Source organism: Calidris pugnax, unplaced genomic scaffold (assembly GCF_001431845.1).
Source record: "Calidris pugnax isolate Ruff unplaced genomic scaffold, ASM143184v1 scaffold103, whole genome shotgun sequence".
Lineage (NCBI taxonomy): Eukaryota > Metazoa > Chordata > Aves > Charadriiformes > Scolopacidae > Calidris > Calidris pugnax.
Window position 1 is genome coordinate 6,067,725 of NW_015090990.1, and position 12,824 is coordinate 6,080,548.

Sequence of the window (12,824 nt, forward strand, 5' to 3'; positions counted from 1 at the left end):
GCTGCAAATTAAAACTAATTAATTTATTTCTTCAGTTAAAACCCAGTCCCTTCTGAAAATGCATTGGGATGTAAGGGCTTTTTCCTGCCAGAAGCAAAGTAAATGGCACATATAACTTTATATAGTTTGGTAAGCAATTTTTTCCTCATATTCAAGTCTTACATGAGACGAATGAAGTTTTAAAAAAAATTCATGTTGGGTGATGGATAATTTCAGGGTTAAGTTTCAAGAAGTTGCCCTTCACACACCCCTGCAAACTTCATCAACTTAGAGTCACTCAGACCTCAGGCTGCATGGCTGTTACTGCGTTGTAACCAAAAATAAATGACTTATCACATAATAGAAAAGATTTCTAACAAGAACAGAACTATGAGTTTGAAAACCTTTCTTTCCCTTTTTAAATACTATGATCTATCATACATGGAAAATTATGCTGACAAATGTGAAAAGATCTGTATAAATACATTGAGAATTGGATGTTTCCAGTGGTGAATTTTTGCTTAGTAAATGTTACAATATCAAGTTTCCTTTTCTATACTGCACTTTCTCTATGATTTCCAAAGTTTATAGATGTAAAATAGTTACAGCTGTATTGCCTCTAGGTGGAATAATTTTATTACTGGTCATGTAGATCAGTAAGTCTGAAATAAAATATTGTGTACCTCATATTGTGAGAATATTTAAAGCTTTGCTTTCTGTATTACATTTACGGACCGAAATGCACATTACTGTACACTATATTAAGCATTATTAGCACACCACCTTATTATCCACATATAAGGCTCTCTTTTAAAAATTAAAAAGGATTTCTGAATTAATTCTGTTATATATCATTGTAATACAAAGAAATAAGAAGTCTGAAACGTGTCACTGAAGTTATAGGCAGTTTCTTCATTAAATAAAAACCAAATATTGTGAAAATAATAATATGTCACATTCAAGTTAGGAAAATTAAAACTAATTCATGGCCTGATCCATCATCATTAAATCAATTACTTAATAGTAGCAAGATATAGGTTCACAGTAAGTGTCAATTATTAATCTCTGAGTGCCAATCAAAAGGCAGTCAATTTTTTAACTGCTTCTTTCCATGCAAACTCTTTTACAGATAACCCTGTTCAGCATATTGCTAAAAATCAAGTGACAGTAGTGCAATTCAAAATCAGTGCAAACAAAACCTACTATAATTTTTCTCATTATTTTTCACGTTATTCTCTTCATTATTTTTCAAATAATCTCAAACAATTGCATTAAAAAAAACCAAAACCACAACTCATTAAGTTAATAAAAGTCCTCTTCTTTGCTTCAAGACCCTAAAATAGGAAAGAACCATTGCATTTTAAATAAGGCAACTTTAATGATATCTTTTTCCAGCAATAACACTAATAGGAAACTCAAGATACACGATGGATTAACACAATCTTCTTTTCACCTCATAAATGTGATTATCAGCCTCTAGAACATGTCATGCCCTGTAAATACTTATTTGCATCATCAGTGATATCATATTTTCCATTACGAGGATACATTTGAAAGCAATTACTTATGATGCAGCATTCTCAAGCCCTGTATCAGCAAAACAACATGCTTGACTAGAGCAGAAGCCTTAGCAATACTGTGGAAATCACACACAAAAAATAAAATTAAAAAAATAAGACTACCTCAATGGAATTGTATTTTTCTGAAAACAGTATTATAAATATTATTGTATAGAATATAACATAAAATAGAATATAACACAAAAAATCGCTTCATCACCAACCCAAATATTTGGTTAATATACGTATAATCAGCCTCCATACTGTCCTTTCAGAGCAGTGCATCTCTTTTCAACAGCTTAGATCATTAAAACAAGCTTTGACCAACAGCATGTTAATGTGCCCATTTACAAGAAAATGCATTCACTTAAGACCTGGTCTTGCTCTCATTTTATTTTATTCTATATTTCAATAAGAGCAAGAGCAGGCTAATAAAATTTTAAGCTTTACAAACAGCTTCATGATTCAAGTGACAATAAAATAAAGGGATTCAGCCATTACAAATTGCCTTTTCAGCCATGTGGTTTTATCTTCTGAATCTTGAAAGCTGCACTGTAATCGAGTGACAAAATACATAATAATGGGGATCGATGATTCCAAAGTGATTCTAAACTGACTTTAAATCTCAGGTCTTATGGTATTTGGCTTTTATGTAATATTAAGAAAACCACTTTTAAAATCTCTTTCCTTAGAGTTTTATTTAATATTTGAAGCATATCTTGGTTTAAAATTTAATCAGTAAATGTTGACGATTTTCAGAATGCACACCGATATGAATTTTTTTTGCATCTATGGACAATTTATAGTAGATATAATATAGACAGATCATATTATACTATAATAAATGGGACAAAACAAACCATTTGGCTATCCTTTTGAAGCCAGTGAGACTCTGCCTGAAGGCAACAGCTTTGAATCCTGCTATAGGGCTGAAATCTCAATCCCAACAAATTTTTGACGCCAAGTTCTTCTAGGATAATTTGACCTCAGTTTCATGTAACTTTGGCTCCTGTTCAATATTTCCTGTCCCTATTCCTGAAGGCTCTGCCAATTATGCATAAATGGAGATTATCCTTGCCTATAATTAAAAAAACCCTAGGGAAAATATACAGCGAATTTAATAAAAATGATGCCAACTACTCCATAGTCTTTCTAATTTACACCAAGTAAAGTACCCCAGTGCAGTCACAGACTGCTATCATTAAACACATTCAAAAATACCACTATTTATGAAGGAGTTTAAAGTTTAAGAAAAAAGTATTTGTAAAATGCTTTGCTTTGAGAGTTTTTAAGGGGGATGTTAGTTGCCAAGTATGATTTTACCAATTATGAAACTATTTTCTCAGTTTACAGTTTATAAAACTCAAGATATGCACTGCCCAAATGAATACAGATTGTAGTTTGTAGGATCTCGAAGATTTGCATTACAGTGCATTGTAGATTTAAAAGTGTAACAGTGTAATTTTTATGCAAGTAGCTACTGCAATAGTTTAAATGTTATCCATTAAGGAGCTGAAGTTGTGGCAGTAATCATTACATAAATCACTTAACATATTTCATTAAATATTTACATTTATAAGGGCTGAATCAAAAAGGGTTGTTTTTATTGTTTAAAAACTGTGCATGCTCCCTTTTTTGTTGGCCTCTTGGATGTATAACATTCCAGTATTTTTATGATCCATACTCCAAAACCTGTAGAGCATGCAGTTATTGCTAAATACTATATTAAAATATCCAGAAAAATAATTAGCAGAGTTAAAAATGTATGTTGGGGTTGCCAATCCCACCTGACCATGCTGTGATGTGAGTCCCACGACTCAGCAGAGAGCAGCTGTGCATGTTTCTACTGTCTTGCAATGGATAGGGAAGGTACATAGCTGAATAGCATGCAGGCCAGTCAAAATCCATTAAAAAGTGATTATATATATATATACATATATATGTATAACTTGCTTAGGTAACCTGCGTGAAAGTGGTGACACGTTGCTCTACCTGGTTAAAAAGCACCAGAGCTGCATTCTTGATTGCTCCAGCTTGGGTTTACCCCTGTGAGAAGTAAGAATGGTAGGTAGTGAAGTTCAAGACACAGGATCTCTGGTTTTCCTCTTTTTGGAATCTCTAAGTCAAACATGGCTTTAACACAATTAAAACGTTATTAAATATTTTATGATCAGTTGGCAAAAAGGGAAATACAGACCACCTGAAATGTTCAACAAACTTTTCTACAGAACTTATTAGTTTATTTTAGAGAAATAAGAAATGCAGAAGCTACACCTAATAATACACACTCTGAAATTGTGATTCTTAAATAAAAATGCAATGAATTAAATTAATAAAGACATGGTTAGCAGATTCAGAAAGTATTACAGTATTTATATAGTGCTTAATGTATATTAATGAAAAATTTTAGGGTTTTTTTGGTTTAATGTTCTACTCTTCATTTAACTATGTGATTATCTCTTTTTTTGCAAAAAATGTACATACAGTAAGCAAAATACTTTGAAGAAGTATGTCTTCCCATTCCTCCTTCATTCTCTAATGATGGTGGTAGAACTTATAGATCTCGAGGACAACAAACCTCCTTAATTTCTGTTTAAATTAAACGTGAAATATCATATTGTTTAAGTTTCTAGTTCTAGATTTAGTATGCTATATATTTCTGAGTCTATAATCTCTCTGTAATTGTTTCGGAAAGAGGATTGAATTTGTGTCTGGACAGTGGCTCATCAATGTGTCCTGAGATATTCATTAGTTATCCACAACTTAAAGAATCTGACTTTTGAAGGTACTGTCCCAGAATTGGTCAGTTTTAGAAAAGGAGAATTTAGATTGTTGGATATTTTAAAAGAAATGTGATTAAAAATCATCCAACAAATTGATCAAATCTCTACTGAGTATGTTTTGGCTGATAAATTTATGGAAGCCAATGGCAATGCTTAACTTTGGGAATGCAATAACTATGTTCCTTTCTCTTTACTTCACCCAGTTACAAAGCTGATCAAGCTGATCAAAAAAAAAAAAAGAATTTATGCCTTATTTTGAAAATTCAGTGGATTAGATGCTGAAGAATATTTTTAATTTTATTAAAACCATCTGTTGTGATTTCAGAAATTAATTGAGCAGCCTTACTTCTCCAATCTGGATTTGTACTTATTATAAATATACTGTAGATATAAAGGCTTTTGGAATTCTGAATTATAGGGGCCTGTAGGTATATGGATTTCTTTAGTTGTGAAATAAGCTTTCCATTAACTGATGAATATCTTTGAAATTACTTTGCCATGTTGAAATACAAAACTTTATTCATAAAGTTGTGATTCAGATATAATGAACAATCGTTAAGTGGTACAGAAATACAATAGTTAGGAGTCTTATGTTTGGTAAGGTTAACATAGTGCATTCATTTCACTGATTAGCAGGCATATTTTATAATAGAAACAGCATCCACAATGCTATCTTTAAAAACCACAAAATTATCCCCTTTAGTTACTTCGAATTTTCTTATTATCTTTAAAGTTAATTTTCTCGAGTATCTTAATTTCAGAGCAGAAATGTTATTTCTGATAAATAATTTCTGTTTTTTTATTTCATTGGTTATTGCACCTGTATTTTCTAATAGTAGATATTGACAAAATCCTCCTTCAAAGTATCAATGGAACGTTCACTTCTTTCAGGTACTTTCAGCCAACTCTTACTCTAAAGTAATGGGTAACTTTTAAATGTAATAAATGTTATTGTTTTGTTTCATCCAGAGAGTTCCCCAAATTTCTAGTAATATGTGTTAGAAAGATCTGTTAAGGTGTTGGACTTGAAATCAGGTTCCAGAATAGATTCTGACAGATTTGTCAAGTTACTAACTAGCAACTTAATTAGAAAGTGTCTTTCTGAAAGGAAAAAAAAAAAGAAAAAAAAAAAAAAGAAACCAGCTTTCCAAAAGAAACTTGGTGGCTAAGGTTATTTTGTACGATAGTATATCTGATAATAAAAATTACCATTTGTTCCTCATTCACACACAGTTACAATTTCTAAGTAATTACCTGCTCTTGGCATATTCCTCAGGGGCACACAGACCCTGCCTCACTTCTAGGATGACCTGTTATTGCTGATAGACTTTAAATAATTATTCTGCTCTTAGCATCAGTGGCAGTCAGTAAGACACCAGGAAAAAGTGATTCATTTTACAATTCCTGTGCAGATCTAGCTTCTCACAGCTCTGTTGTTAAATAAAAAGTTATTAAAGGGGATACCTTCTGAGGGTGTGTGCTAAGTACTGCCGCAGTTAAGGCGGGGAAAGTTTTGCCCCATCTCTTACCCCTCCTTTTGCAGACCAGGCCTTCTCCTAGGAGGAATGTTGTCTCAGTGCTATCCCTTGAGAGGCAAAATAAAGCAAATTATGGTGTACTGTTCTAGAGAGGTAACACTGTTCTGGAGAGGTAACACGAGATTGGGAATCTTCACAAATTCCTGTCACACGTCCAAACATCTGTTCTTATATTAACAAAGCAGGTGGATTTTTATATGCATGATAAAAAAAGGCATTTTCCTTTCCCTAAAAATCATCCAGAAGGAATGGAAAAAGGCATCCAGAACAGCAATTAAGATAGAATTCACAATTTTCAGGGCACTGGTAAGAAATTCCTGTCCTAATAGACACCGTTCACAATATGCACACTTGCACTGTACAAATACATGTCAGACAGTTAAATGCTAAACCATTGTGTGTGAGCAGAACTTGAAGGAAGTGCTATTGCTCCAGTTTTGCAATAGTAGTGATTCTTACATTCTATGGAAATCTTGAGGCTCCACAGAAGTCCTAAACTTATCCTATCCCCATTGAAAATTTCTCCACAAGTTCTTAATATATACACCAACCATCATTTACTGGTGGATTTCCCACAGTCACCTGAAAATTTCACTTTCAAATTGCTTGTATGCTTTTGGATTTGATTTCTCTTCCTGAAGATATATGGATACGTCTAAAGTCCATTAAAAAAGGCAAAACCCCTTTTGATTTATTACAGTCCTGAAACTTCAGGATAGCCTTAGAAGAAAAAAGCATGATACCTGAACCAGGCAAAGATGGGACTTGCAAAAGTCACCTTGAAGTTGGTATCATTCAGAATTTCTTGGCACAACAGAGGCTCTTACTCCATTTTCTTGGGTTGTACTTACATCATATATTCACTCGGAAAGCAGAGGAGTTTCTGCCTTTGCATTGCATTTTGTTTTGTCCTCAGCTGTTCTGATAGCATATATGGCAGTACACTATAAACTGAACCATTCGAACTATCTTCAAGAAGAAATAAACAAATAATACCTATGGGGTGATGTTGTTTAACTTGCATCACTCCAGTGACATGCCTTACAGGACAAGCCCACAAGCACTCTAGCTGAGAAAGGGGTAAAGATTGCCAGGGGATCAGGAGCCAGGTGTGGATGGGAACTTCCCAAGCCAGCTCTGAGGCTAACGTGTCACGTAACCACACATTTAACATCCACACAGCTTATAAGCCTCCCAACTTCCTAATGCATATCACAAACTTTTAAAAAAGTAACATATTCAGGAAATTTTTAGGCATGTACCTTAGTAAGGATGAAGCTACTAGGAAGGCACTTATTACTGTATTTATTGGAACTAACCACAAGGAAAGCAGAAAATTTATAGTAAAATGTCATTTTAAAGAGCATCAGAATATATGAAAAGACTTAGATGACTTTGCTGAAGGTTCATTGGAAAAGACAATTAATTTTTATTAGATCAGCTTACATGAAAAATACCTAGCTCTCAGACCCAGAGTCACTCAGCTTGTTTTTTGATACTAGTTGATCTCATAAATTATATCACTTTACACTTCCTGAATCTCTTATATGCTTAAATTGCATGAATAAGTACTTCCATGCTATCTGTACATCTCCATGAAAAATGTTTGTCACAACCAAGCAACTGAGATGACTGTGAGAATATCTTGCTCTTAATCTTACAGTTGTTACGCAGAGTAACCTTCTTTGCAGTTGCAAACAAACACACACTCTTTATGTTCCTTTATGTTCTTTAGCAAAAAAAAAATAAGTGACTGGACCACGGCTATCCATTAGTGTTATGTGGTATAGTGTGGTGTTGCTGAGGAGTACAGCATTATTTGCAAATATGGCAGCTATACACCGATGATACAGTCATGAATGCAGGGTTTCTTCATAGAAGAACTTCCTTTATGGTAAACAAACCTTTTTGTATTAATGAGTTATCACACAACATCATAGCTTCTAATTTGATTGAAAACGTGTTTACCCATGGTTCCTGATCCTTTATGCCTCAGAGTTCCTGCATTTCTAGTGGCGTTGGACAGCATTATATTCTGCCAATGCATTCATTATCTTGTCATTGATCATTACTCCAACATACAAAGTTTTCCTTGAATACCATTATCACCTGTTCATGATCACTTTGAGCCACTTACATTCTGAGGTACATGGCTTCTGGTTTTCAGATCAACTTCTGTCTCTTAGCACAGTAAAAATAGCATAACACTTTGAAGTCAACTGTTTCCACATGCATCTATTGTTCAAGATTATTCTACTCTCCAGGATAACTTGAGATACTGTTTTACCATGACATTGATTGGCATCTGGATTACTTCAATTCAGCCAGCCATAGTCTCTGAACCTAAAATCTGTATGAATATTACTCACTAAACTTTTTAGATAATCCTGAATATATCACTAATTTATGATGTCTCAGGGCTTAATTTTACACCTACCCATATAGAAAAAAATTTTTTTTCTCCACTTATACATGATTGGGTATGCAAAACTGTATATTTTTGATTGTTCCTTAGCCATCTGCAGTATTCTTATTCAAAAAATCCTGATCACATTATAGGTACTACAGAAAGAATGCTTTACAAAATGTGTCCTAGTCCTAAAACCTGATAAAATTGTGAAAGCGATAATCATATTTAAAATTATACATCTTCCAAATGCTAATAAAGAGCATTAAAAATGTAAACTCTAAGGACCCCTTAGTATACCATCACATCGTGCATTTTTTTCTTTAATTATAAATATATAAAATCATAAAATATAAAATATATTTACATGGGATAAGACAGTTTTTTAAACAATTCTATACATGTAATTAAGAAATATGTAAAAGAAATATGTAAATGCATGACTACAATTCAGTCGTTAAGACATGAAAAAATCCTACCTGTTTGCTTTCTTCCATATCAGATTCACTGCTAAACTCTTCTGTATTTAAATTTTCAAAATCTGATTCTCCAACTGCAATTGGCACTGTCACAGTGAGGCCTGGGTTGTTTATGAATGACATGTAATCGTTTTCATCGATTACATATTTTTCCACGCTGCTGCCTGTGCCTACACCACTGGTGGTTCCGTTCCCGTCTTTGAGATAATTCAGATCTTTGCTTATTTCAACAGCAGTATGATTGGAAATGCAGCTGTCTTTCTTGTTGTTTAGCTCTTCAAGTGCTTTGATTTCCTCTAAAGCTTTCTGCTTTCTAACGAAGGCTTTTTGGATGAACTCCTGTATCTTTTTTTTAACGTAATCTATTCCCTTCTGAATCCTTGCCACAGCAACCTGGAGATTGTTCATTTCATTATCATCATCAGTAGCAGCAAGGTTGTCTGAACTAAATGAGCTCAGCAGCAAGGCCAGAAACAGGTTCAAAACCTAAAAGATGAGAAAGTACAGTAAATACATACATATAAAAAGTGAGTATTTTTACAGGATACTGTCAAATACCACACGTTGTTTTGAAAAAGAACATTCACTGATTTTAGACAACCATTTAGCACCTTAAATTACAAAAGATCTCCCTACTTGTTTTGATCAGTATTCACTCAGCAGATGAAAACAAAGCTAATACCTAATTATTTTATACTTTTTGATCTTTCTTTGAAGCAGCATGGTTGCTTAGATTATTAAAGAAAAAAAGTTACAAAAATTTTAGCCATACACATTCATCAGAGTTTTGAAAGGCTTCTGTCTATATCACTGAAAATCACTGGAATTTAAGTAGAATTAAATAAACGAGTTGTGAAATTAGATGGGTTTCTGTGATGCAAGTATTTTAGAAACTTCGATCAGTTAAGGCTATAATAACCTATGTAAACTTCGAACTATGATTTGGAAGATTATATCATAAGACTGTGATTTTTTGTTAATTCTGGGCTTGTCCCTTAAATTATATAAAGCTTGTCATAAAAGGAGCATTTAAAAATGAATTTTACACTTTAATCTCTATTATTTATAATAATCCTGTGTTGTTTGTAATTGGATGTTTTTACTTTTTCTCTTGGCAAAAAATAAAAATTTTGATTGCTATTAATTTAAAAATAAAATGGATTTCTTTCATCAGCAGGCAACAATCTTAGTACCAGTGTTGCCTGAGAACTGTTTTTATTGCCTCAGAATTCAAACATCATTACTCTTGTTTGAATATAACCTCCTATAAACTGTACTATATCACTAAAGCTTACAAGCAATTAATCATTTCACACTTTCAGTCTGATATACCACTAAACATCAAAAGTCATAATGATATGGCAAAACGGCATAAACAAACTTCCTCATAGTTAACTGTGTTAGGTCTCTCATTTGTACTCTCTATGAGATTTAATTCTGCAGACTTTCACAATTCCAAAAAGAACACTGAATGTAAAAGGACTCTTGGAACAAAGAAGACAATAAGAATCTGAAACAGTATTGCTATGCTGATGCTAGTACTATAAAAAAATAGTAGAACAGGTTATTGATCATCAGTAACTTTCTGGGGCTCTGCACTCTGCTGATATAATGACAAGATTGCAAGGTCATGTAAACAACTAGGATACGAACAGTTTGAGTTCTATTTTATAAAAATTTAAATCATGTTAGAAAATGTCACTAAAGGAAGAGAATTTTGACAATAATGAAATACAGTTTTTAGACATCAATCAGAATAAATAGCAAAGATTAACAGTAAAAGTGTCTTACACATAAAGTAAAAGTGTAAATGGTGCATTCCAATTATAATCCTGATTTCTAAGAAGTTCTCACATAATGGACCTTTAGCATTTTAACTTGTCAGCTTGAATTAAAATTTCTCTATAGAGTTTTCTTCTATAATTATGAGTTAGAAAATTTCAAACATCTTTTTAGAATGTCCAATCAACCAGTATTTTTTTTTGTTTTTTACACCTAGACATGCCAAAATTTTCAGTAGTTAAATTCAAGAGATTCTATATAAGAAAATCTACATTATACTTTATTAAGTCAGAAGTATTAGTGCTGGAATTAGTTGTAATGGGTGTAAGAAAGTCTGTTAGATTTTTTTCCTCCAAAGAAGCAGCTGCCCAGGAGCTTATGCTGGTGCAGCATAAGCTTTGTTATTTCAAGAGGAGTTAGGAAGATATTTGGACTTAAACAGCACCTCTAAATTAGCTGCAGCACTCCCATGATAGGGTATTTGATTTGACATTTTGGTGTATTCCTGAATTCCTGGACCCATAGTGAGACTACTTCAGTGTATGGAAATGAGTGACAAGGGGGAGAAGGGAATCGTCGTATGTTTTTATCAAAAATCTAGCACATTCAGATTTATTTTTCAATTCTAAATGGAAGTATGACAAACACTCTTACCGCCTGGCTGTAAGTTATGTACATTTTGCATCAAAATTAATGTTTGAAAATGTTCATCACGTACCACTAGGTTTCCAATCACCATGACCAGCATGAAAACAATAAGGCACATGGTTTGGCCTGCAACCTCCATGCAGTCCCACATCGTTTCTATCCATTCTCCGCACAGCACTCGAAATACAATCAGGAAAGAGTGGAAAAAGTCATGCATGTGCCACCGTGGAAGCACACAGTCACTGGAGATCTTGCAGACACATTCCTTGTAGCTTTTCCCAAACAGCTGCATCCCAACCACAGCGAAAATGAAGACAATGATGGCCAACACCAGGGTCAGGTTCCCCAAAGCCCCAACTGAGTTGCCAATAATCTTAATCAGCATATTTAGAGTTGGCCAAGATTTTGCTAACTTAAAAACTCGAAGCTGAAAAACAAAACCACAGAGGAATCATTAGGTTTAGTTATGAAACAGAAGCTAGGTTAAAGTGGTTTAGGAGAGCATATCAGTTTCTGTAGATTAATTTGTTTTTCAGAAGGAACTTATTTTAATGGAAAGAGGAAAGTATGGAGTTTGGTGGGTGCCTAAACCTTAGTGTTCAGCATTTCATCTTAGTGATGCATGTAGAAAAAACCACATAATTTCTGTTTGTACCACGTTTGATTTTTATATTTTTAAACATCCACTTGCAGATGATTACTGAATGATTCTCAAAGACATTTTAGAAGTTTGTACTCTTTTCATCGCCTTTGCTACACCCTCTTTGCTGGCTTGGTTCCACATTTCCCTCAGCACCACATTAGGTCTTCCAGGCTTAGTTAGAGGACAATTTTTGAAGCAAAAATTTGATGCTGATATTGTGATGTCTGTTCAAATCATAAACACTAACTTAAAAATAATATTCAGTAATCCAATTATGGTATGAGTAGCTGGGTACCATTGCAACCAGTGCTAATAAACCAAGCCATGAGTTCCTGCTCTATATATCAGGAAATAGCCTGGGTTTTAAGTAATGTGATAACTATTAGTAATACAGACCTATAAATCATGAATAGTCCCTCCAGTAAACATACCTATAAATCAGTTTATATACAATACTCTTTGCTATAAACGAGACATTTCTAGTATAAGCTCAATAATACTGCAATATAAGTGTTATCCTAAAGTCAGATTGTTATGACTCTTTGTTATATGTAATGGAGTTACTAAATGTATATTCTCAGTGCCATTAAAAGTTGTGAGGAGAGGATCCACTTAGGGGCTTTATGAGTAATACAAAGTAATATTGGCATTATAAAGACTAATGATGTTATGATTCTTTATGCTGGTGGCAATATGTATATTTTTACAGATATTCAGCTTTGATGAATCTTAGTGAAATCAGTATAATGAAGATTTACAAAATTTGCAAAAGGTAGCAATTAGTCTTCTGCTGGCAAAGGATATCAGTAGGATACATATGAACAGAATAATCTGAAACCAAAAGATATCAAAGGATATCGATTGACAAACACCTTAAACTTGTACTTATCAAATATGGCTTGTGAATTAGACATATATGAAAAATCGTGGTTCATTTGAGTATATATTATATCTTTACAATATTGGTAATTATTACAAACATTAGCACGGTTTTTTTGAGTGAAAC

General features: G+C 33.3%; 1 protein-coding gene across 3 annotated transcripts in view; it reads right to left on the reverse strand.

Moving 5' to 3' along the window:
• Positions 1-12,824, reverse strand: part of LOC106895266 (sodium channel protein type 2 subunit alpha) — a 76,683-nt gene that overhangs the window by 23,814 nt on the left and 40,045 nt on the right. For all 3 annotated transcript variants that reach the window (XM_014954584.1, XM_014954587.1, XM_014954586.1), the window contains exons 17-18: positions 11,246-11,602; positions 8,746-9,231 (exon numbers count right to left, since the gene is read on the reverse strand). In XM_014954584.1, the coding sequence (XP_014810070.1) occupies positions 8,746-9,231; positions 11,246-11,602 (843 nt within the window). The remainder of the gene's footprint in view (positions 1-8,745; positions 9,232-11,245; positions 11,603-12,824) is intronic.